General features: G+C 38.9%; 1 protein-coding gene across 5 annotated transcripts in view; it reads right to left on the minus strand.

Moving 5' to 3' along the window:
• Positions 1-26,520, minus strand: part of ATP11C (ATPase phospholipid transporting 11C) — a 168,011-nt gene that overhangs the window by 38,924 nt on the left and 102,567 nt on the right. For all 5 annotated transcript variants that reach the window (XM_043895977.1, XM_043895981.1, XM_043895976.1 and 2 more), the window contains 12 exons: positions 25,559-25,709; positions 24,776-24,973; positions 19,651-19,812; positions 18,825-18,976; positions 17,749-17,820; positions 15,590-15,663; positions 12,746-12,849; positions 12,101-12,282; positions 10,468-10,731; positions 6,584-6,758; positions 2,034-2,136; positions 259-404 (listed from right to left, as the gene is read on the minus strand). In XM_043895977.1, coding sequence (XP_043751912.1) covers positions 259-404; positions 2,034-2,136; positions 6,584-6,758; positions 10,468-10,731; positions 12,101-12,282; positions 12,746-12,849; positions 15,590-15,663; positions 17,749-17,820; positions 18,825-18,976; positions 19,651-19,812; positions 24,776-24,973; positions 25,559-25,709 — 1,783 coding nt within the window. The remainder of the gene's footprint in view (positions 1-258; positions 405-2,033; positions 2,137-6,583; positions 6,759-10,467; positions 10,732-12,100; positions 12,283-12,745; positions 12,850-15,589; positions 15,664-17,748; positions 17,821-18,824; positions 18,977-19,650; positions 19,813-24,775; positions 24,974-25,558; positions 25,710-26,520) is intronic.

A 26,520-nucleotide genomic window follows, 5' to 3' on the forward strand; every position in this document is an offset into this window, starting at 1 on the left:
CCGTTTAATGGGTACACTGTACTGTATTTAAACTATACTTTAAGAAAGTTCACTTAAAATTTTTCATCTCAAATCTCTTTCATTAAAAGGAATTTCTGGTTTCTGATTCATTAAATAGACTGTTTCTGTTTTACTGACCACAAATTTCAGGGCTAAGACACTAAAAAAAATATGAAAAAAGAACAAAAATAAATCTACAACCAAGCCAAGTCAGCACTGCGTTAAACTCTCATAAATTACAAATATTTGATCACATACCTTATAGAAGAAATACTGTACCAGGTGTGCTATTCTCACATAATATAGATGTCCATGAGCCAACAGCAGTTTCTTTAAATGTTTAAACTTTGGGACCGAATAATCGCTATTCCTGGATGCTTGGCGACCTTCTTTGCCTTTAATACCTAAAAAAAGACAATCTCTATAGGGTGAGTATTTTTATAGAGTAAGTAACCACCTCATCTGTTACTTCCATGTTTTTCCTGCTTACAAGCACAGTTCAACTGAAAAGTTTAGCTTTGTTTTCTTAAGCAAAAAGTGCTTTTTATTGGTGAGATTTATCAATAAAAAGTAAAATTGTTTAACTGGCAATTACCTATTTATAACAAAACATAAAACAATTAATGAAATCATTATTTTAATCATGATAAGGCAAAAATTATACTGAGGAAAAAATTTAATCTCAAAAATATTGAAGATATTTTTGAAGGTACTTGGTAAGTGGTTAATTATACACGGCACCAGACTAGGTGCTATATTAAAGCAACTCAGAGACCTGGGGTTTATGGTTTAAGAGATCAAAACTGAAGAGTTGTAATGAGATGGTTAAGTCCTCATACCGAATGATACTCTGAGCAGTGGTTAGCTAACACTTAGTCCTGTCCAAAATGTCCATAAAGCAGCTGGCTCACACCAAAGAGCCTCAAAATTTGCTCTTGTCCAAAATGCCCCTGAGCATACTTGGTCCACACCAAATAGTTCTGGACAGCACCAAATTTCAAGGGGGCTCCTCAGACGGCTCTGTGGTAAAGAATCCACTTGCCAATACAGGAGATGCAGCTTCGATCCCTGGAGGGAAGGGGAGATCCCCTAGAGGAGGGCACAGCAACCCACTCCAGTATTCTTGCCTGGAGAATCCCATGGACAGAGGAGCCTGGCAGGCTATGGTCCCTATGGTCACAAGAGTCAGACACAACTTAGAGACTAAATAACAGAATTTCAAGGACCTTTTGGCGTGGATAAAATGCACTGTGGACATTTTAGACAAGATCAAATGTCCTGCAAGGCTGAGTAGCAGCCCAAGCTCAAGCTTGAGCTCATGAGCTCAAGTGGCTTCAGGTCATTTCTGGTCAATAGCCCATGAGTCGAACTAGAGTTCCACAGTAAATAGGGTTACTTCCAAATGGAAAGAATTTGGGAATCCAAACTGCATTACAATAATCCCCAAAATACTAATAATGCTATTATTTCTCCCCCTCCAAAAAATGCTGGGGTGTTAGGATTGCTGCCTCCCAGCAACCTAACAGGGGGGAAAATGGTGAAGTCATAGAGAAGCTGCTGTTGCATGCCAACATGTAAATTCACCACTATAGCCCAAATGACCATGCATAAATATCGGCATGAGGAAAATCAGCCAGCCAGTTATCATTTCTGAGTTCCAAACAGTTAAGGACCTCAAAAGATACAGTGCAGCAACATAAGCAGGCGATCTGGCAAATCAATACAATTTCCTGCATGCTGGCAAAAATGAGAGCTAAGTGATCAATCACACAGCCAGGAGGTTTCAGAAATTTGGTTTACTTGGCTAATAAAATAATATCCTCCAGCCTGGTATTGCTACATTTCCACCAGGGGTAGGACTTATGCATGGGCATATTCCATGATCAGAGGAGAACCTTCATTTGATTAACAATGATCATTCCCAAATTCAAATTCAAGATGAGCAACCAAAACAATCTCTAGAATAATAAGACCACTCTACCTAAAAGCAATACTGATACCTTACAGCTGCCATCTCATTAGATGTTTCTTACCTATGCCCACATGGGATTCCAAGATCATGCTAACATCATTGGCACCATCACCTATCGACAGTGTGATTGGGCTGCCTTTTAAATTCTTCACCATTCTTACAATCTAAACGTTAAATACAAGAGAGGTATAGAAAAGGTCAAAGCAGAATGTGAGCTTGTACTCCATGGGGGTATTTGCCTCATTCACACTTGTAAATGGAGGCCTTGCAAACAGAAAGGTGGTCTGTGCATATAATAGTGTCGAATTCTCAGGGGAGAACAACACAGCTTTTCAAAACGTAACACCAGTGCCTACTTGTTTCTGGTTTTCTAATGGATGAACTGTCTAATCCATGCCTTCTATCCACATTAGAGAGCAGCATGCATCCCCTCTTGTCACTGCTTCACATGTCCTTTCAGATCAAGTAGTGAAGGAGAGAAAGTGGAGACCAGAGAGCTGATGTGGGGTAATATGCATGGGGCTACCAGGACAAAAGTGGGCAGTGAGAGGATAATGATTTTGGTCACCTCTTCCTCTCTCCTCCCTGCTGACACTCCAACCACCCCTGGGTGCACCCCAACCCTTATTTCCATCTAGCTGCCGACTAAATTTTACCAAATCTTTATGAGTGCTCAATATGATTTGATCTCTCATACAGGTAGCTGCACTTTAAAAGGGGGCACCCTAAAGGTGATGACCTTTGCAGAAAGATGTCTGAGATGTGTATAAAGCATCATCATTCCCTGAGTGTCTCTTAAAGATATGTTGATGGCACAGTGCAGCTCAACGCTGTGTTCACGGTAGGTACTGAATAAAAGAAACCTTCTCCTGGCAGAGTTACTGTGGGAAGAATATTGGCTAAGTGGCTGTCCTCCTACCAATGACTGCTTTATGTGTCAACCCTCAAAACCCCTTGGAATCTAGCAGCTTTTAAACAGCTTATGTAAATCAGTAGTTAAATAATGTCTTGCAAAATTTTTGTACTCTCAAAGGCTTTCACCAGGTAACATAAATAAAATCCATTCCCACATAACTGAAATGATTAAAAATAATTTATATGAGGCAAAACCACCCTGCAGTCTTTTCTTTAAACAAAATTCAGTCAGGTTTTAGTTATATTAAATAGCATACCAAAAAAACCTGATGTCTAATCCATTTGACACAAAAATGATGTTACTAGGAAATGCCAGTTTTTCCCCAATCCTTCACCTCAACTTGGTTCTTTTTAAAAACTTTATGAGTGTCAGAAATAATCAGTGAGTCAAAGACAAAAGTAAACTTGTTTTTAATGGGCTACATTACTGGTTTAACTAATTGCACTATTATACTGTATGTAGTAATGACCTAAAAGAAGAAAAATACAGTCAGGAAAGGTCTAGGGAAGGCAATAAAATTATCAAGGGTGACAGCTTCTGCATGCAAATATAGATTAAAAAGGTGAAAGCCAGTCATTGCAGAAAGATAAAAGGATATATTGCTACGACCATAAAACCATGAAAGATCTAGATAGATAAACATCGAGTTTTATTTTTTCAGAAGTTCCAGGTCACTGGAGATTAAGAGATTAAGAACTCTTCAATCTCTAGATAGCCTCACAAAAAAGAAATCAATTTACCAGAAAGTATTTATTGATCTACTATAACTACATGCAACCCAATGTGCAAAAGTGAAGTGCAAATATCCAAAAAGGATATGTGGCTTGGTCACATACCTCAGGAAGTATATAATGGGGAATGGATACAATAACATCAGAGAAGCAGATTAACAATAAAAGATAACAATACTCAATATGCAAGAGAATATATAACACTGTCATCTAAGTTGTCCACATAAGAAGGCCTATGATGTCAGAGAAGGGAGAGGACACTGCAGGCCAGAGTGATGAGAAACGGTTTTACAGAAGGAAGCGTGGGTTGATCTAAACCATAAAGGACTGGTAAGATGTGCATGGATGGGGAAAAGGGTTTGGAGGAGTATTCCAGGGAAAGGGAAGAGCACAATCTAAGGCATACTGACAATTAAGTCCAATATATGCTCAGAAAATGGGTCTGATTTGACCAGACCAATTGAGTTTTCATAAAGGGGACATGGACAGGTAGATAATATAATATGGGGCCATATCATAAAAGTGGTAACAGGGTGCAGGAGAAAGGAGAAATGATAAGAAAAGGCTAGACTGCAGGCTGAGAGAGAAGTTAGTCGACATGGAGTTCAATGAGCTGTTAAAGTCCTGGACCTGGAAGGTAACGGAGAGAGATGGAAAAGACAACGTACTAGAAAATGGGCAGAATTTGGTGACTGAGAGCACATGGAAGGGTAAAGCATAGGGGACGTCAATATACAGATCTAGAAGTATAGTGAGCTCAGTAACACTTGTAAAAAAAGACAATGAAAATGACAACTGGACTCTAGAGAAGGTTGAATTGAGGTGATAATGACACACCCAAGAAAATGTATTCAGTAAGCAACTGGAGAAATAAAGTGGAACTCCAAAGACTGGGATTGAAGAAGTGATTTGAAAAACACCTATGAGATGGTAGGTGATATTCTGGAAGAGGTGATGATAGTGAGAGAAATAAAAGAGACTAAGGACTGAACCCCGGGGGGGCTCCATGTTCTGGGTGGGAGAAGCAGCATGGTGTTAGGAATTCAAATACTGGCCTGGGCAGTGGAGCAGTCAGAACCCAGGTGACCAATCTGAGCAGCAGACAAATGAATGTGGGGGGAAAATAAAAAGGAAAGAGGTATTGCCTTTGATTAGAGGGACAGATTTCTACGGATATTGTTCTGATAGGATCTGCTTCCCCAGCTGGGGCTAACAGAGGCTCTGAAGCTTGAAGAAAAGAAGAGCATATGATTGCAGTAGAAACTGAAAGTGAGAAGGTAGGGAGAGATGGTTGCCTCAATTAGGATGGGCTGGGTGCATGCACATGCCTATGCAAGGTAGGGAGCGGAGTCTGTGAAGGAGAAGCCAAAGACACAGCGCCAGCCCCTGGGTCTAGAGCAAGCAGCTGAGGGATGGGAAGCAGCAAGACCAATGCATATAAAAGAATACAGTGTACACAGAAGTAGAAAGTTGTGTACCTGACACTCTAAGGTTCCAGAGATGCAGTGAGTACAAGGAGGCAAGGTGAAGCAGATCAATGCAAGCTGGAGGAGCTGGAAAAGACAGCACATGGGGGGTGGCCTCTGCATTGGGTTTTGTTAGGAACACAATTTTTGTTAGGTCAAGAGGAATTCAGAGACAATTCCAGATGAGGAAATGATATGAGGGAAGTCCTGGAAGTTGGCGTGAGCATGGCACATGGGAAGGGACACAAAAGGGGAACAACCAATAGGAGTGGAGGATTCATGCTGGATGTAGGAGTGATAGTGGATTCAAAGTGTGTACAGACACATGGAAAGCGTCGACAGGGGTGGCCCTGACTGCCATACTGAGTCATCTGCCCTTCATCCTAAGGGACCAGGAAACTACTGAAAGGTTCTAAGGGAGAATATATGATGGGAGAAGTACAGTTTTAACAAGATTAATTTGGGAGTATGGGGAAAGAGATGGAAGGGGGAAGGGTGAAAGCAAGGGATTAGTAAGATTAAATCAAACATTCTGTGTATAAAGCCCTAAGGGCTTGCTTGCACTAGGATGGAGATAAAAGGTTTAAGAAGATGGCACCAAAATGAGAGCTATGACAAAAGTTAGGAAGAACTGGACATGGTGATTATATGGAATGAGTGAGAAGAAAAGGGTCAAAGGCAGTTTGGAGACTTGGGGAGCAAAAGAAAAATGTCACTGGTGACAGGAATAATAAAGAAAAAGGATAACCCAAACTGGCCTGAAGGAGAAAATTATAATCTCTGTCTTGGATACTAGAATTTAATGTTACAGAGGGAGTCCACATAGAGCCATCTAGCAGGCAGCTAGAAATATGTGACTTAACAAAAAGGACAAGTCAGTCGGAGTCATAGAAAAGGATGTGCTTATCCAAAGATAGGATGTAAGTGAAAAGCAGATGGAAGACATCGCCCCAGGAAAACCTGATAATCAGGGAGAAGACCGAGGGTGAAACAAAGAAACACCATGTTGCCAAGATGGAAAAAAAAGAGGACCGTGGACTATCACAGAAACCAAGGGAGGAGAGTTTAAACAGGGATATAATTGCAGTGTCAACTGCAGTGGAGAAAGGAGGAGAAAATGGAAGACAGTGCAATGGATTCGGCAAGGAGTTTGCTGCTCTCCTCCAAGAGATCCTACAGAGTAAGATGGGAAGAAAATATGCATGGAGCTAATGGAACAGTGGAGCCGGGAGTAGTGGGATGAAGGCAACAGGCACCAAGCACTCATTAGGGAAATTTAGAAGGTGAGCAACTGGACAGCCAGCTTGAGGGGACAGCAAGGTGAAGCACAGGTTTAATTCAAATTGGCGGGAAGGCTCCTGAGTTGGACCATACAGAGGAAGAGGCCAGGAAAGATATATTAAGGTACTTGGGGCCCTTTGAAGAGAATTAAAAGTGATAATTTGTATCTAGGTGTACAGAAGTAGCCAGAATAGAACATCAACTAATATCCAGTTACCTGGGCTTTCTGTAATGGGGCCATCCGACAGCAGAGCACTGCTGTGCACTTCATGCAGATCTGTAGGAAAATGCTTTTGTAATTGTTAGAACCGGAGTCTTGACTAGAGTTTAATATGAGAGACAGAGTGGAGCCATCAATGATTAATCCATATTCCTGATGTTCTGTCCACGCTCTGAAAAAGAAAAATAATGCAAATATATTTGAATCTACTATACACTGTTTTTCAGGAACTTGAAAAAACCACAAAAAGCAGACTTATCATCAATCTGGTTCCTGGACCTGTGAATTCTGAAGAAGCAACCATTTCTATTAATGGCATAATAGAGACTTTCTATCACATCTTTGAGGCTCAAGTTGCCCAGATAGATGTCACTAAGTTCTAAATATAAAAATAATGAAAATCTAGCAGCCAGTCTCCATATAAGAAACTCAAGATGAATTTTGGAAATTACAGTTCAATCAGTAAAACTCTGATATGAAGACAAATCATTAGTCAATCTGAAAACTGAACGATGCAGGGAAAAGACAAAATGGCTTTGGGGTATACAAATCACAGAAGATATTCTTAACATTTTTGCCTGACTGACAAAACCCATCAATAGATCTGGCTTCTCAAATATGACAGACTACCAAAAAGACAAAGTGTTCATTAAAGAATTCCATACAATGATTTATGTTCTTTAAATAAGTATCATTTTATACTAGATTAGTGATTTTCAACCATAGCTTTCCCATTCGAATCATTTGGGCAGCTTTTTAAAATGCCCATGTCTTAGGTTTATCCATAGACATATTAAACCTGAGTATCTTGGACAGAGCTTGGTTAGACTGGGTTGGCCAAAAAGTTCACCTGGGTTTTTCCAGAATAGGTTAATGAACCTGTAAAACATGGTTTTACAGGTTTACATGTAAAACATGTAAACCATTTAACATGTAAAAACCCAAATGGACATTTTAGGCAACCCAGTATATAGGTGTGTTTTAAAAGGCTCCATAGGTTATTTGCATGCATAGTTGGGACTGAGCAGTATTAGTTGCCAGGAACGACAAATATAATGGGTGCCAACTATTTAAGAAAACCATATGGAGGGAAAACTTACAACTGAAAAAATGCTACCAATTAACATTTCATTTTTTTGCAATTATGAAAAAACCAGCAATTAATCAATTTCTGTTCAGGCAATCTTGGGTGCCATTTGAGAATTGCTGCAGAAGTGTTAAACACAGCAGGGTCTCATCATTACAGATTCATTCGTCTAATGTTATGCTTCTGAAAGTTTACTGTTTAAAGAGCTGCTGTTTTACAGACTATGAGTAGTGAGAGTCTAATATGCCTCATCATTCCTTCCTTCCATATTTTGCTTCATACTATTATGAGCATGTTTTTTTCACTAATTAAAGAGATATCAATCATGCATTCCTTTGCTCCCCTACTCACAGAGCTAACAAGGTGCAGAAAACAGTGGCTCAATAATCAATCAAGCAATATCTGTATAAATCAAGTCTAACTAAGCCATATAGAAGAACGGAAAGAATTATTAACTAAGCTTTTTCTGGAGACTAGAAAATCTCCTTGGGGTGAAAGAGGCACACATGAGAGAAATGCCCCACTAAACATGATAAATGGTTAACATCTGAAAAGAATAGAAACACATATAACTGAATCACTTTGCTATACACCTGAAGCTAACACAATACTGTTAATCAACTGTACTCCAATATAAAATAAAATAATTTTTAAAAAGGTTAATATCCAGTAATTGGGAGAATAAATACAGACCAGAAAAGACCAGTGGGTTCTTTATGAGGTATGACATCTGAAATGGAACTTGAAAGGACAGAAAGAGGTGAAGAAAGAGAGAACGTATATGTGGTATGTGTGTTAAGCTGCTTTAGTCGTGTCCGACTCTTTGCGACTCCATGGACTGTAGACCGCCAGGCTCCTCTGTCCATGGGATTTCCCAAGGCAAGAATACTGGAATGGATTGCTATTTCTCCAGTATGTGTGGTATACTAGGAAAATAAGTTGAAAAGGTCACCTGGGGTCTTTGGTATGACCTAATTCTGTGGGTAATGGAGACACACTAAAGGTTTCTGAGCAGGGTTATGATATGCACAGTGCTTTACACCTAAGGACCAGTCATTGGGTAGAGGGGCTTAAGTGCTTTGAGGCACAAATTACTAGGACTCTGATAAAGGAGCCCCAGTGGAGAGAGCGGGAACATGGGTAGGGCTTGGGGGCGGATTTGCAATGGAAGAGACAAAGGAGCAGAAGCTGGCCAAAGGGATTCTGTGTCTCATGCTTGTGTAACTTGGGGAAAGACTTCACCCAACTGCAGATGAATGAGGAAGAAGAAATGTTTTGAGATGGTGAGTTCAATTTTCCATAAGCCCTGGCTTTTACACAAGTGGCCAAGAGCTGCTCAATGGTGCTGCGGATTTAACTGTGTCTCCCATGAAGTCCCATGTTGAATCCCTAACCCTCAGGGTGAGGGTATTTGGAAATGAGACAGATAGGTCTAGATGAAGTCGTGAGGGTAGGGCCCTCATGATGGGATCAATATCCTTATAAGAAGGGGAAGAGACATCAGAGCTTCCTCTCTCTCAGCCAAGAAAGGATACAGCCCACTTTCTACAAGTCAGGCAGGGGGAACCTCACCAGAAGTCAGCCATATTGGCACCTTGATCCCAGACTTCTGGCCTTCAGAAATGCAAGAAGTAGTTTCTATTGTTTAAGCCACCCGCTCTGTGGTATTTTGTCATGATGGCCTGAGCAGATTAAGATAAATGCACAAGTAAAACACATGTAATCTGGACTGCTTTTATAAGTACCATTTGGCTAAAGGAAGGAAACATTTATCACAGACAATTAATAAAAACCTGTTTACTCTCACTCATGTCCAAGTAACAGAAGAACAACAGCTGTTTTAAAATTGGACATCATCTCATGAATGTGGGTTGTTCATTTTTAAAGCCTGTTTAAACCCTAGAGATGAGGACAGAGATACAGCAGAGTTGTTAAAAGTACAGGCTCTGGAATTGGATAGACCTGTTCTACATCTTATTAGCTGTGTTATCTCAAATAAGTCACTTCATCTCTCTGAGCCTTAGTTTTCCTATTTTTAACATGAAGAAAATTAGTTGTTACTGGGTTGTTGTGAAGATTAAATGAGAATAATTTAAAGTGCTTAATGCCGCTCCTAGAACAAAGAGTATGCTTAAGAAATGTGAAATAGTATTACCTAGGGGTCTTTTGATTTAGAAGAGGAAATCGATTTGCTTATGGCCAAGGTAAACTCCAGTAATTGGTTTAGACAAACCTAAGCCATGGTCAATGTATCTCTTGGTATTGAATTACTGTGGATCAGTGCCTTTCCTTGAGAACCCTAGGTTCTACAAGTTCTTCCTAAGCAGCTTGTTGAAAGCAGTCAAGTGGCTACGCTATCAAGTGTTTGGTCTCCTGTGAAGCATAAAAATTCACACAGAAAATGGCTCCAGGACCTCAACCTGCACAGAAACTGTTACAGAGATTGACTTTATTGCATTCAATTTAAGAGACCATGAAAAGGGATATTTTTTCTTAACATGGACCAGGCCAGGATATCAATGCTAAATACCCAGACCCTAAATATTTAGAAAGCGAACCACTTTTCTAAAGCTCAAGAAGTGTAGGTTTTTTAAAAAAAGAAACATGAGGTGGAAAGTGCCAAATAATCTCAAATAGGCTATTAGCTAAGTCCTCAGGGAAGGTTCTAACTCACAGGGATAAACCACCTACAACCAACCAATGATAAATTAGAGAAAGCAGAGCCTTCTGCATAAGTAGCTGTGGTTTACATCTGTACCAAGGCCTAAATATACAAATTGATGCACTTTCTTACTTTTTAAGGCTTCTAGTACTTTTAGGAAATTCACGCAGCAGCTTCTTACGATATTCAGTCAACAACTCATGTAATCGATCCTCTTTCCTTTCGCTTTCTTCAATAGTCTTGGTGGTCAGTTCCAAGAGTTCGGTGTTGGTTTGGAAAAGGCGGCAGGCATAGCAGGTGGATTTTGCAGTCTCCATCTTGTCGCCAGTAAGCACCCAGACTTTCAGACCTGCAGCATGCAGGGCTTCAATGGTCTCAGCAGCTTGATCTTGTAGCCTGGGAACACAAAGGAAACTTTGTTATCTTTGAAAATTCCTGACACAGATTCTGCAAGAAGGCTTGTTAAAGAGAATATTCTTATAATTCATAGCAATTTTGGAATCTTGACATATTTTAATAGTTACTTTTCTTATATATCCTCTACCCTTTCTAAGCATATTCTTGTCGGCATAATTTTACTTATTAAAGTACATTTCAGACAATGAGGTTTTGAAAGTTCATGACCTCTCTTGAGGTAACTGGTATCTAATGACAGAAATAAGAATCATCACTTTTAGCTAAAATGTTCAGAATCTCACCAAATGGTCTTACTCACTGTCACTTTAGCATATTTCATTATGTTGTCTACAAATACTTAATGTGGTTCAAAACTGAAAGGGTCAGATACATCCTAATGAGATACTGAGAGAAGTCAGCAAATTCCCATCCCTGAGGACCTTGAAAGCCAAACATTCTGAAAGACAATTTAAGCATAATTCTGAAAGGGAAGGACAGAAGAAGGATACTTCGTATTCCTTCTGGCTAGAGAATAACAATGAAATTGTTGTTTAGTTGGCAAGTTGGTCTGACTCCTTGTGACCCCATGGACTGTAGCCAACCAGGCTCCTCTGTCCATGGGATTTCCCAGGCAAGAATACTAGAGTGGGTTGCCATTTCCTCCTCCAGGGGATCTTCCTGACCCAGGGATTGAACCTGCATCTCCTGCATTGGCAGGCCGATTCTTTACCACTGAGCCACCAGGGAAGCCCAACAGTGAAATTAGACTGTATGAATTCTATTAGAACCTTCCAACATAGCTGAATCTATGTTTATAACTTCGTGTTTAGGTTAAGCCTGATAATTTGCATTCATTATTTCTAGAAAACCCCCCAAACAGAATCTAAAACATATTTTTTCAAGCAGATCAATTTTGGAGCCCTATAATCATGTCCGGCAGAGCCAATTATTTTTAAAATGTGCTCTAGTCTGTTAAACCAGGTTACAATGAGTTCTCATGTTGCTTGCTCTACCTTGAATTTCCCTTCTGCTCATATGTCTGTCAAAATCATATCCATTCCACCAAACACCAACTGAATGATACCTCTAGCACAAAACTTCCTACACATAGTAAGACTACTTCATAAATTTCTGTATAAATGAAGGGGTGGCTTAGGAAGTACTCAAAAGACCTTTGAGATGACAGATTCATATTCTTCTAAGTCACAAATACTTAACTCAAAAATTATTTCCACAAACTGTTCAAAACCTGGTGTATAGACAAAGCTAAATCAAAGATTTCAAAGCTTGAGAATAAATAACCAATCTGGACAGATACTACTCTAAATGATTGGTCATTAAAATAACAAGAGTATCATTTTCTAGTTACTTGTCTTCCACTGCAGTGGCTCCAATTAAATGCATGTCTGTCTCAATCTCATCGAAAACCTTTTCCATTTTTTCTTCTCTGTCTTGTAAGGCCATTTTTGCCTCTATGAGCTGTCTGTTAACTCTTTCATAATCATCTGGAGAAATTTCTTTGAAGGCTACACAAAGTGTCCGATACCCCTCCTAGAAGCAAAGTAGGAGATCTCCAGTTATCCAAATGACAAATAAAAACAAACAAAATACACTCTTTAAATACTCTTGCTTTATCAAACAAACAAAAAAAAGAAATTCTGACTAATTTCCTTTTCAGTTAAAAAAGGGAGAAAAAACAGATTGTATTAGGTTAACATTCAATTGGGTTCAGAATAACAAAATAATACCTCTTGGGTTTAAAAAAACACAAAAGCAGAACATAAAACAAAGATTCTTGAAAAGTCTTCAAAGGCTGCAAATTCTGAACAGAAACTTGCTCCAGGATGTTTTATATTAAACTAAGGAAAATAATATTACAAAATCCCCCAATATAAAAATAGACCATCAAAATAAGCTAAAATTCATTTAAATTGTCCTTTATATAGCAATCCATAGACATAATCATCTCTAGCATTTCTCCTTCTCTCTATTGAGGGCAGGGGTGCAGGCTCACCATTGCATTATGTTCCACATGGACTTTAATTAACTCGATTTCATGATTTTGCACCCTGGGAAAAACTGCTGAGTCGGCTCCTTTACAAAAGAGAAGTATGTCTCCTAAAATAAAGAATCAGAGTACTTGACTTACTTAGAGTTAGACTGGTATTGGGATTTTCATAACAGATAACTATTACGGTCACTTCTCCTTCCCAGAAGCTGTGTATCCTAGGACTGCCTTGGAATGTTCACCCAACTGGAAGCAGACATCTTGACCTTCGCTCTGTCAGAACAACATCCACCACCTCTGAGGACCAATAAGGACACAACTAATACCCCAGAGTTTACAGTATGCACCTCTGTTAAATGATATATCTTGTAAGTGAATCACTTGTGTCAAGAAGCTGCATCTGAATTCACTATGAGGATGCTGTCAACCATGATCTAAAAGTCACATGTAGCATCTATAGATGTCAAGGAGCAAACTCAGGCTCAAACAAGAAAAAATCATTTTCAAAGCCTATATATGTTAGCTTTTAGCAGTAGCTTGTCGGTTTTCACTGGAAACTGGAGAATTGCTCTGTAGAATGCTATTATAAATATAGCTTTATACCAGTCTGTGTACCCAGGAGCACAGACAGTTGACCTTTAAGAAAGAGATTCCAACCTTATAAGGCAAAGTGCTAAGTTCAAGAAGTTAAAAAACGGTAGCTCTGAGGTCAAGGCCCTTGGAAGACTACTTCCTCAGACATCTCACCATTTGCAATAGAATGCAGACATGCATGGGTACAGGTAAGAAGAGAAGAATTCCACACGTTAGGTGTTTTTTTTTAAAAAAAAATTCTCGCACAGGGACCTCCCTGGTGATCAAGTGGTTTAGAATCTGCCTTCCAATGCAGGGGATGCAGGTTCAATCCCTGGTCTGGGAAGTAAGAGCCCATATGCCATGGAGCAACTAAGCCCACATGCCACAGCGAAGAGCCTGCATGCTGCAACTAAGACCTCATGCAGCCAAATAAACAAATAAATATTAAAAGAAATTTCTCTGCAAATCAAAACCACAATGAGGTACCATTACACGCCAGTCAGGATGGCTGCTATCCAAAAGACTACAAGCAATAAATGCTGGAGAGGGTGTGGAGAAAAGGGAACCCTCTTACACTGTTGGTGGGAATGCAAACTAGTACAGCCGCTATGGAAAACAGTGTGGAGATTCCTTAAAAAACTGGAAATAGAACTGCCATATGACCCAGCAATCCCACTTTTGGGCATACACACTGAGGAAACCAGATCTGAAAGAGACACGTGCACCCCAATGTTCATTGCAGCACTGTTTATAATAGCCAGGACATGGAAGCAACCTAGATGCCCATCAGCAGATGAATGGATAAGGAAGCTGTGGTACATATACACCATGGAATATTACTCAGCTGTCAAAAAGAATTCATTTGAATCAGTCCTAATGAGATGGATGAAACTGGAGCCCATTATACAGAGTGAAGTAAGCCAGAAAGATAAAGAACATTACAGCATACTAACACATATATATGGAATTTAGAAAGATGGTAATGATAACCCTATATGCAAAACAGAAAAAGAGACACAGAAATACAGAACAGACTTTTGAACTCTGTGGGAGAATGTGAGGGTGGGATGTTTCAAAAGAACAGCATGTATACTATCTATGGTGAAACAGATCACCAGCCCAGGTGGGATGCATGAGACAAGTGCTCGGGCCTGGTGCACTGGGAAGACCCAGAGGAGTCGGGTGAAGAGGGAGGTGGGAGGGGGGATCGGGATGGGGAATAAGTGTAAATCTATGGCTGATTCATATCAATGTATGACAAAACCCACTGAAATGTTGTGAAGTAATTAGCCTCCAACTAATAAAAAAATTAAAAAAAAAAAAAAAGAAATTTCTCTCGTATATCCATGGTGTGTTTAAAAGTCATAGAACAAATTCCACATTTGCATATAATGAAATCAACATTGTAACTTTGCAGTCACACCACAAAGTATGAATAAGGATGGACATATTCCCTCAAGGGTCTGTCTATATCTTCTCATTCTCATATTAAGAAATTTTCAACAGATTTAATCCTAAAAAGTTAATTAATAGGAAATAAATCAAAGATATTTTGAAAAACCACCCAGAGACATACATACAGAGACACACTTACACAGAGGAATCCGAGCCCAAAAATGAAGCAGCAATGCTACCCCATGGGTATTGCTGAATCTGAGCAGAAGGCATCACAGCCACCACGGCTTCTCCTAAGAACATGGGTGAACCCTGAAAGGATGGCACTGGTCCCCCTGAAAAGGGCAAGCTTCTTTATTGTGTGAAACAAAGAGCCCAGGGTGCTAGAGTAAATCACGTGCCCTTTCCCAGCAGTTGGGCCTTGGTCATCTCTGGCTCACCTGCTCCCAGAAAGTGTAAAGCAGTGGGGAGTTAGGATGGTCAGGGAGGGAGAACCAGCAACTCTCTACACGCAAAAACTACCGCTAGTAATCTCAAACCATGCAGTTGTAGTGGGCTGCCACAGGTAGACACTGGTGGTGATTGGTCAGTATCCTGAACTGTAAAAGTCACCTTTTCTGTTCCTGTTTGGATATCCAAGACTGAGAAGTGGAGCTCACTTGCCAAGAAAATTCATATATTGTCATACTAGGGGTTCTGCCACTGATAATTGACAAACTGAACATGTGCTTATGTAAATACATTCACGGATATACAAGAGCTCTGCACGACTTTAAGTAATCAAACACTACTACATGAAATGTTTTTCTCTCTTGAAGTAGTTGATCAACAAATCTACAAATGGAAAGACAGAAAAAGTCAAGTCTTAAATATGCATACCTGAATGAGTCTTCACAATTACACTCATACGACGGCGGACAGCATCAAAGTTTAAGGTGTGAAGAAGTTCATACCTTTAATAGAAAAAAAAAAGTGAGAAAAGTGAAGTACCAAGACCACACTGGGAAAAATAAAACACAGCAGAAACATCTTACATTAACAGAGCTTTCCTCTTGGATTAAGGGTTGCTGCTTGTGTGCACAACGGGTACTTTCCATTGTGTTTTTGGAATTTCTCTGCACTTGGAACATACTGACAGAGGATACCAGCGGTGGTTAAGGGGTATCTATACCTTCTCATTATATGACTTAAAATAGTAAGGGGAGAGTGACTGCATAGGAATGAGGTACAAAGAGCTGTTCCACCAAGCCATATCTAGAGGCTATCTAGAAATAGTCCCATCCTGCCACTTATTTTAATCATCTATGGAATGCCTACTATGTGTTGGGCACAGTGACAGATGCTGGAGAAGAGACATGAATTTTCTCTTAAGGGGCTTATCATATGATAAGTATGTGTGTGTGAGTTAATTGCTCAGTTGTGTTCGACTCTTTACGACCTTATGGACCGCAGCCCACCAGGCTCCTGTGTCCGTGAATTCTCCAGGCACAAATACTGGAGTGAGTTGCCATGCCCTCTGCTAGGGGATCTTCTTGACCCAGGGATCAGACCCAGGTCTCCTGCATTGCAGACAGACTCTTTACCATCTGAACTACCAGGAAAGCCCATGATAAGCGAGGCAGAGGTTAATGAAATGACTACCTCCTAGTCTTCTAAATGCTGAAGTAAAGGAACACACAAGGAGATGTAGGAGCACAGAAGGAAGGCCTCCTGGAGGAGGTTTTGCCTGAGCTGTGTCTTGCAGCAGTGACATGATGGAGAAAGGACATCATGGCACTCTGAGTATAGAGAAGAGCATGTGCAAAGGCACAGCAACATGAGAGCACGTAGTCCACATAAGGCTGACATCTACTTGATAGGCGAGCAGCAAGAGAGGTAGGCAGGGGTTAGGACCTGACAACACTGTGGGCCATTGCAGATACTTGGGATTTCATCCTAAGGGCAATAGTAATCCATTGAAGGGTATATAAACAGTGGAATGACATGATCAGCTCTGTGTTGCGCTGGCTAAGCTATACAGTAGATGAAATGAAGAAGAAAAATAAGAGTTATTTGAGAAAATGTGAGGAAATAGTTTCTTGAAAATAAATAACTTATATACAAGTATCTGATTTAAAAGTATTTATTACCAAGCTTGTCTTTGATGGGAGTGAGCAGGTCACTGGTTTGGGGATATAGGATATGTGTGTAAGACATCTACTTGTAGCATAATGTCTCATTTGCTATTGGCCAGATGGGGGCACTGTTGTGAACCAGCTAGAATCTGGATTTTGACAGTAACTCTGGGCTCCTTCCTGGCAGTCAGGCCAAAGAGTCTTCCTCTGGGTTCCTCTGGCTCTTGAACATTCCTTTCCAAAGAGGCATATTCCCTAGCAAATCTACATGTGTTACAGGGTTTCTGAGATGGGTCTCAGGAGATGCTAGGAGTCAGAATGAAAGTCAGATAATTATATTTCAAGTTCTTATAAAGGATATAAAATTAATCAGAGGGCCTAATTAAAACCTGTTATTAAGGCAAGGTGGATTTGTTTGTTGGGATCTCTGTAGCAAAAAAAAAAAAGGAAATGTGGAGCTTACTACTGCATCAGAGTACTTGCCCTGGGGCTCACACTCAAGCATCTAGAACAAGAGAAAGTTTCTGACACCAAAGCTGTTATGACTGGCAGGGTGTGTAATCCTAGAATGATTAGGTTCTAGACAGCAGAAGGTTTCATACATGTTCACTGATTTTTCTTGCAGCATGTGCTGGAGACCTGAAATGGCATCTAAAATTCAGAAAAGTCCAGGCAGATGCTCATTCAGGCAACTGGATCGATGTGTGAACAAAACTGGAATCATTTACATCTCAAATGCTAATTTCTGCCACTCTGTGAAAAATGTCTTCTACTCCAGCTACATTTATATAAAACTCTTACCTGGGAGAGCAGAGTCTTATATTTATAGATGCAATCACTTCCCTTTGCTGCCCTTGCTAAATCCATCTAAAGCTGACTGTGGAGTTAAGAAATGAAAATCATCAAACATACAGAGCTACTTACTCTTCTATTTCTTTTCTTTGGTTCTCTACTCTCATATAGCCATTCTGAACTCCTACAAATGTGAACCCATACCTGTGAAACAAAATAAAAAAGACTGTTGTGTATTTTTAAAGAATGATGAATTTCCCTTTGCACTGGGGTTATTCATACTTGTTTATTGTTTTCTTCTCTTTCATAAAACCCCAGTCTATAGCTGTACTTCCTTTTACTTGCTGAGATATAACACAGACCAAGTCAATGCCCAGTCACAAATCATAACCAAAAAAAGAGGCAATTTGTAATTTCAATTCTGTAGCTAACACATGGGGTGACCTTTTATCTACTTAATCATCTTGGGCCTCATGGATAAAGCAGGACTTTCAATAGCCAAATGATATCAAAATTGCTGGGAGTACTTCATAAATAATATGTGTTATATGAAAAGTGACCACTGTTAGAAGATTTCCAAAATATAATGTGAACATTTGGACTTCTGGCTGGAATGCATAAATAGTGATGAAAGTTACAACTATGCATTGCAATTTTCTCTTTGGTCTTAATTGGTTAGGTTTGGGAATTTTTTCCAACTTTCCGATAAAGTAGCTTGGCTCCTTATTAAAGAATTAAGGATACGTATAAGATAAGGTTATTGAAGCAAATAAGAGAAAAAACAAAATAATGCCTGTCCTCCTGTGATTTTACTTTCTTAGGAGAAATACAAGGAATGTTTGATTTTTTTTTTACTCTTGAAAATGCTAATGTATTTTTCTACAACTTATTTTTGGGTTTTAAAACAGCATTACTTACTGAGGTATAACTAATGGAGAACTGCAAATATTTAATATGTGCAACTGGATGACTTTGGAAACATGCGTATGTCTGTGACATCATCATCACAATCAAGGGAAGAGATATCCTGACATTTCTCAGTTTCTTTGTGTCTTTTTGCTTTTTTGTTGTTTTGGGTAAAAAGAACATTTAACATATGAGATCTACTCTTTTAACAAACTTTGAGGTGAGAATACCATATTGTTAATTACAGGCAGAATGTTATTATTATCCAGAAATTATTCATCCAGCATAATATATGTGCTTACTTTTTAGCTCCTTTGACCAAAGCTATTTCATCTGGTGAAGACGACATATAGGTTAATTCAGCTGACTGTGTAACTCCATCAACAGTATCATTTGTTTTAACTTCTACAGTGTGACATAAACACAAGGCACGCAGAAAGAGCTCTTCTCGACTCTGTTGAACAGCAACAGAAAAATGACTATATTATTTTTACTGTGATCACTTGGTAAGTAGTCAATGAACAGAGAAAAGTTATTAATGTGAGAGCATGTTATAACCACCAGAAAATTGAATAGCAGAAATTTATGAATTCCTAATACTCAAATGAGCTATACTCCTAATTCCTGCCAACATGCCTGGTCCCTAGCTAACATACCTTAGGGGTTCTATTAACTCATTCTTACTGCAGTGCCACCTAATCCCAAAGCAGTGACATCTCCATGGCCTAAAAGAGTGCATTCAGTTCTAATTCACAATCTAGCAATAGCTCAGGTGCATGGAGACTCTGGTTCATTTAATGCCTAGACACTTCTGGGGCTTGAATGATTTCAGTAGACATAATTCTCGGAGCAGCTCATGTTTTTAAAGATAAAGTACCAAATATGATCACACAGTGAAAGTGAAAGATTTACCCAAATGCCATTTCTCACAATGTTCTCTTTTTATAAATTCTACTTGTTTACAAATTCCAGAGGCATCCATAAAATAAGAAAGGTGAAGTTGCAACAATGAACAAATGGCTATTCAAAAGTCTATGTCACGTGCCAAAATCCTTCATTTCTACTATGTTAACATATGCCTATCTAAATTGATATCTCAAGGTAAAATGGTAACGCAAAAAATACCACCTTATCTGCTCTGTCCAAATATGGTAAGGGTCCATCAGTTTGAGATAGTCCATCGGTCTCCTGAGCTACACCTTTATACTTATGCCCATCTATGCAGCATTCAATGAATTCCATGCTGTTTTCAGTGAGTGTTCCGGTCTTATCAGTAAATACATAATCCACCTAAAAACAAGAATACAAACATATGCATTCTTACTTTCTTCAATGTAATTAACTTTTAGTTAGCATGGCTATTTTCATATCCACAGAAATCACCTTTTCTAAAGACTTGTCAAATGTCAGACAATGACAGAAGCAGTATTATCAAATGAATGAGAAATGAACATGTATTTTTAAAAAGATTCTGAAATAGTATCACATGTCTAAGGTTCTTGTTGTTCAGTCGCTAAGTTGTGCCTGACTCTTTGGTAGACCTACTCAAATACAGATTAGTAGGAAGGAAAATGGGGCTATTTTGTCCAAACTAAGACTCCTTCAATTTAACACCTACTTGTTTTGACATAAAGAAGCTAACATAACAAAAGTCAATTTTCCAAGCAGGAAACATTTTATGGACCACTTATTTCTCTATCTCTCTGACACACACACAGAAAATATATTTGATAGGAATTAAATTAATTGGGCCCTGGAGAAGGAAATGGCAACCCACTCCAGTATTCTTGTCTGGGAAATCCCAAAGACAGAGGAGCCTGGTGGGCTATATGGTCCATGGGGTCACAAAGAGTGGGACACGACTTAGCAACTGAGCATGCATGCATGCAAATTAATTGGGATGTAACAAAAGTTTTCCTTGAAAAGTAAAATTTTCTATAAATATACTGGATTGAAATGAAATTCACTGTCTTATACGTATGTAACAGTTACAGAATATAGATAGACAGGGGAAATAATAATAACAGTTAATTAGGAGACACAGTAAGTCAATAAATGATCAAAAACTTAAATGAAATTTCTTCCCCAATACTATGTGTATTTTCAGATACTCCTCAAAAAAAGTTTCCAAATTAAAAAAAAAGGGGGGGCAGAGTTTATAATGATAGGTTAAAGTATAAGCATACTTTCATAAATAATGGAAAAAATAGACTATGAAATAAATTTTCCATGTAAAATAAGCCTTTTTGAGCATTTCCATTTTATCTCAGTTTTTATCTCTTCTATTTATAACATCTGGCTTTTGGAAACCCACAATTTTATCCTCCTTTTTGGCAATTTATGCTTAAATAGTTAAAATTACGGGCTGACAGGAACAAGCATAAGTACAAGATTAAGGTTTTTATTATGTAAGGGAGAAAGAGATGAACTGCGGCAGTAGCTGCTTTCTAATTATTTTTCAAAGCTTTTCACGGTAGCAGCACTGGCACAAATATAGCATTCCAATCTTCTCTTTTTTCTGTTAGCCAGCCAAGTTTGAATTCTCCCTTTAAATTAATCCAAGTGCTATTATTCCTGTATCATCTAGATTTTCCTAGTTAAAATGAAATTCTTTGGGGCTTTTTGTGTGATCAAAATTATTAACCTTCATTTTCTCCCAAAAGGTTCTCCTGGGTTGGTGCAGCTCCTACAGCTGAGTGAGCATTAACCCATTTTGAAATCTTTTATAGATGACAAAGGTAATAACTTTAAAAACATAAAGTACAATTGTTTGCCTATATATAACAGTCTGTACAGTATGGATCTGCCTACAATTAATCTCAAGGGTATAGGCTAACAAAGTATACCGTGATAGAGGGATTATCAAACTGTAGTCTGCAGCACACTCAGTTGGAGGGTGCTTGTTAACTCAGATTGCTGGGCTCTATCCCCAGAGTTCCTGACTCAGTAGCTCTTGGGGTGGGGCTAGATAATGTGCACTTCTAATCAGTTCCCAGGTGATGCTGGTGCTGCTGTTCCCGAGCTCATGCTCTGAGAACCAATGATCTAATATATGCACTATACTAAGCTTAGATGGTAAAGCGTCTGCCTACAATGCGGGAGACCCAGGTTCGATCCCTGGGTAGGGAAGATCCCCTGGAGAAGGAAATGGCAACCCACTCCAGTACTCTTGCCTGGAAAATCCCATGGACTGAGGATCCTGGTAGGCTACAGTCCATGGGGTCGCAAAGAGTTGGGACACAACTGAGCGACTTCACTTTCACTTTTTTCTTTCAAGGACAAGAGGAGAGGATTGGCTATTATTAAAGGGTATCCTCATACTTATAGGAGAGACAGGGCTGATGAGTGAGAGGCTACTGCCTGCCTCTGATTCTCATCAGCTTCTTCCTCTTTAGTGGTAGGTTTGAGCCGGTTGCAGACCCTCTCTATCAGCAAGCTCAAAGTCATCAATTTATGGACAGAAAGCCTAAAGTGAGATAGCTGTTCAAGAATAGAGAGAGCTCTAAGATAAAGGCTGAACACATGAAATCATCTAGTTTATAGGGCAAAATTGGTCAAAATATTTTTTATCATTTAACTTAGTGAAGACCTTCTACTGGACTCATGGCTCCACCACTCAGTAACTTTGTGACCTTGGAAAAACTCCCATCTCTCTGAACATTAAACATTAGCCTTAAATAATCAAAGCTGCTGCACAAGGTTGTAAAGATTATTAAATATGCTTGCAAGCTCTAAGGTGTTACATAGATGTTGACCGTCATTGCTGCTGACCTGATCAAAATCACAGTACTGGACTCTTTCCATCATTTCACAGTCCCTGTAATTTTTCTGATTATCATCACATTGCTAAAGTTAGGGTACGATAGGTGTATTTCTTCAACTATATGGTGAACAACTCAAGGTTTTCTTGTTTACTTTGTAACAGAAACCCCCAGTACCAAGAACATATCTTAGATAACACAGAACTTTAGTGCACAACCACTAGATTGAATTACTGGAATCAGAATATATACTCTGGCATACTGCTGGGCATAGCTGAGAGACTGAGACGGGATATGAAGGAACAGGCTATCCCCACGATTTTTTCAAGGTTGAAACCATTTGGTTGTCTAAAGGACAGATGTCTAATCATAAAAGACCCCATTCTTTTCCAATTGAACGAGCAGTCTACTTCTTTTTGCTTTTCAAGTCAAAGACGAACAGTGTTCTAAACATATCTTCCTATTTTTCTTTTAATACCAATGTGGGTCACTTTGAAAGAGGTTAAGCAAGTGTTTGCAATGGTACTGATGGAAATTGACACTGCTTTTAAGTAAAATAAAAGTCCTATAGATTTTAAACTATGACTCATCAAGGAGGAAACCGGTTACACTTGATTTTGTGTGTACTGGTCCACTAAATGCAAAACGAAATCATTTTAAGACTTCCTTGCATTTTCATTTAGGTTGTTTCCATACATACAAGCTGATGTAAGTTGGTATGATGGTAAGTTTTTTTTATACTGTACAAATGTAAGTGGTGGTCTGGTTATTACCTTAGTTAGTTGGTTAAATGACGATCATACCCAAAAAGGCAGGTTTTAGTGGGGGAAAGAAGTGGTGGCTAAAATCAAAACTGGTTTGTTTTCACTGATTAGATTTATTATTAATAGATCATTATCCAAAGCTCTATTTTACTTTCTGAAGTATGAATAAATCTAGCTCATAGGAACAAAACCACATCCTCATAGATAAGATGGAATCTGATGAGGTGGAGATCTGGCCTGTATATCCTGCCTGTCTCTCATGAGAATTAGGTGCCACATGTGGAAAGATGGCTGTTCTATTTGCAGCAGCTGGGGACTAGCCATGTTCACCCTTGGGTAGGTTAATCCATGCGGTCAGGCACTGAATCTAGAAGAGGCAGATCAGCTGTCAGGGAAAAGTTCACCAGAGGTGGCTTATAACTCATTTTTTTTCCCATGCAAAAGAGTTGCAGATTGATGCCTTTTATCTAGGACTACAGCAGTTCTACCAGGCTCAGTCCCTGGATGGAAAGTTCTGATTTACAAAGGCTAAGGTCAGCTGTGGTCACTGAAGTGACCTATAAAAGAAACTTCTGGGAACAATATATAATGGAAAGGCATTTGCCTGTTCATGGCTTATTCTATCCTCTGTGACTCAGTGTCTCTGTGGGAGGCAGATGCCACCCTCTGGGATCCTGGAGTCCTAGAGTCAGGTCTCAACATAATGGTATCTGGAGAATCCTTTCACCCTGTGACTAGTTGTCAAGTAGATACTCTAGTTTAGGCAAAGGTTGTATAAAGAACAGAAATAGAGAGTGGGGGTAGTGGGAGACTGAATTCAGGAGCTGAGTTTTGAGGTTATAGGTGCAAATAGGCACCATTTAAAACAACTGTGAGGCCCTGTTCCAGCCACACAGTTCCATTAACTGATTCTGCATCTCCTCGTCCCAGAAATGACATTTCCACAGCCTTGACATTCTAAATATAAAGAGAAGTAAATGTAAGCCAAAACACTCCCCTCGGCTTGTGAAAATCATTACGTGACACAGTAAATTCAGATAAAGGCAAAAACTTTCTCAATACTAGTCAGAAAAGAATCCAAGAAGTCACCACTTGAAGAATTACAGCTAGGCTACAGCCTAGCATTTGAAAACAACCTGGGTTAGCAAGGTCAAAGCCTGGACTACATTGGTACATGAAGCAAAAAGCATTTAGTGGAGTGCATGCCCTCACATCCTTCCCTTCATTTAAATTCTTGCACAGAATAAGCAACTCTGCTTTTTAGGTCTATATTCCATCTGATCAGAAATGTCCAAGAAAATATACCAAGAAAATGTCCATAGGACAACTCTGGTCAATTTGGTTTATGGAACAAAATGCATTTATAAAATAGCTTTATTTCCACTACCCCACATTCTATCCCTAAATGACTATAGATGGTGATGAAGACTACTTGCTTCCTGTTCCAAAGCAATAACCCATAATCAACACCACCAACAGGATAAGTTTTAAAGAGAATTTCTGTAACATTCAAATTTAATACATAAATTGGGTCTTTCTCAAAAATGCCAGCAAAAACTGACACTATAGTTAAGATAACATCGCTTGCCTTCATTACATGCCTGCATAAAGAAATTTTTATTGAGTTACATTTCCAAATGTGAAATGGTCACAAACACTGGTAATCCAGACTACAATAAAAGCAGTTTTCACTGTGTTACCTTATTTTAAGTAAAAATAAGTTCTTACCTGACCAAGTTCTTCATTAAGGTCTGATGTGTTAACCAGGGCTCCTTCATTAATTTCTTCATCATAGAAGTCATTATCCCATGAAATGAAGAAGGAGCCCAAGAATTTTTGCATTTCTACCGTGACATACATGGAGACAGGAATGATAAAGTTGAATAGAACCATAAATGACAGGAAGTCGGTGAACATTTTCAAAACCTAAAAAAAAGGGAATAGTTCATAATTAAACACATAGTTCCATCAAGCAAGTGTAATATAAACTTTCTTTTAATTTCAATGCTGAAAGCACTGCTCTTGCTATAAAAAAAGAAACTTCCCAATGACACTATATCATTGGTCAACATTATTATCATAGCATGTGAAAACACGTAAAACACCCCGAATTTTGTCACTTTTGTTTAGTGAATGTACCTTGACTTAACACTTCTTACTTCCTTAAGGTCTCTGGCTTGTCCCACCCTCAGATATGAATGTAGGATTAAAGTTTTCATGTAGGCATCCATTATGGTTCTATCATGATATATCACAAGCTCATAACATATTAACATGCCAGACCTTTTGGCCCAGTTGCCTAAAACTCTTAACTTAAGAGTTAAAAACAAGGATATATGCCTAGGGTTAAGAAAAAAATCCTAGAATGTCTTAAAGTTAATGGCTTGGGGCTACCATACAACCAAGAGAAATCTCTAATACCAAGGTATCATTAGCTGAGCAGTATTTCAATAAAGGGTGCCTCTGCCACAGTGTAGTAGGGTTACAAATTTCAGCATTAAACAAAATTACCTTCCAAGTTTCCCGTTCTTTCTGGGTCTTTTGGTTATACCAAGGTTCATCATTATGTGGGGTACTTTGCCAAACATACTTTAGAGTAGTGCATATTGCAGCTTTGGTCAGTAAGATAAATAAATACACAATCAGGAAAGCGTTAATGGATCTGAAAAATAAGATATTATGAATTTAAAAACCACTGAAATACTGAAGATATCAACCAGGTATAAACTAGATTGTTCAGTTTTCTAAAGCTTCTTCTATGTACAACGTGTAACCATAGCACAGGCCTGTATGGGTGAACCTCAGTTACCACTGCTAAAGCATTACTCTTGACTAGTAAAATGGAAAAGCCAGTCCTAACCGTAATCCAAAGTGCAATGGCTGATTAGCTCAACACACTTTTAGTAAGGATCCTATAAAGTGACAGAAGACACACACCATTACTTACTCAACCCTTATAAAAGGAGTAGATTGTTTCCAAACTTGAATCCTAAAGGTTTGGAATAGAGGGTAGAGGAGCAAATGTGAAATAGTCAAGCTTAGTGTGGATTCTTTTAATCTGAAAGTAGAGCTATGAAGAGGGTGTTGCTGATATACTGCATGTCCATGGCAACAGGAGAGCGAGGTCTGTGCCAGTGCAAATGGCTTTGAAAGTGTGTCAAGTACCACACAATTACTTGCAAGGAGACTATTACCTGTGTTGCACAAACTCCTTACGTATAGCAACTAGAGGACCCCAAACCATTAACCATCAGCAAGAGAGAATAAATTTTACCTAAACTCTGCCCGTGAATAGCTAAGTGAGCTTACGTAAATCATTTATCATCTCTAAGACTATTTCTCTATCTGTAAAGTGGTCAGACTAACAGGAATTACTCCAAGTTGCTTAGAGGATTAAACCAAATCAGACATACAAAACAATGAGCACAGTTTCTGGAACAAAAGAAGTGCTTAAAATGGTAATGCTATTACAA

The sequence above is a fragment of the Cervus elaphus genome, chromosome X (assembly GCF_910594005.1).
Source record: "Cervus elaphus chromosome X, mCerEla1.1, whole genome shotgun sequence".
In the NCBI taxonomy this organism is placed as follows: domain Eukaryota; kingdom Metazoa; phylum Chordata; class Mammalia; order Artiodactyla; family Cervidae; genus Cervus; species Cervus elaphus.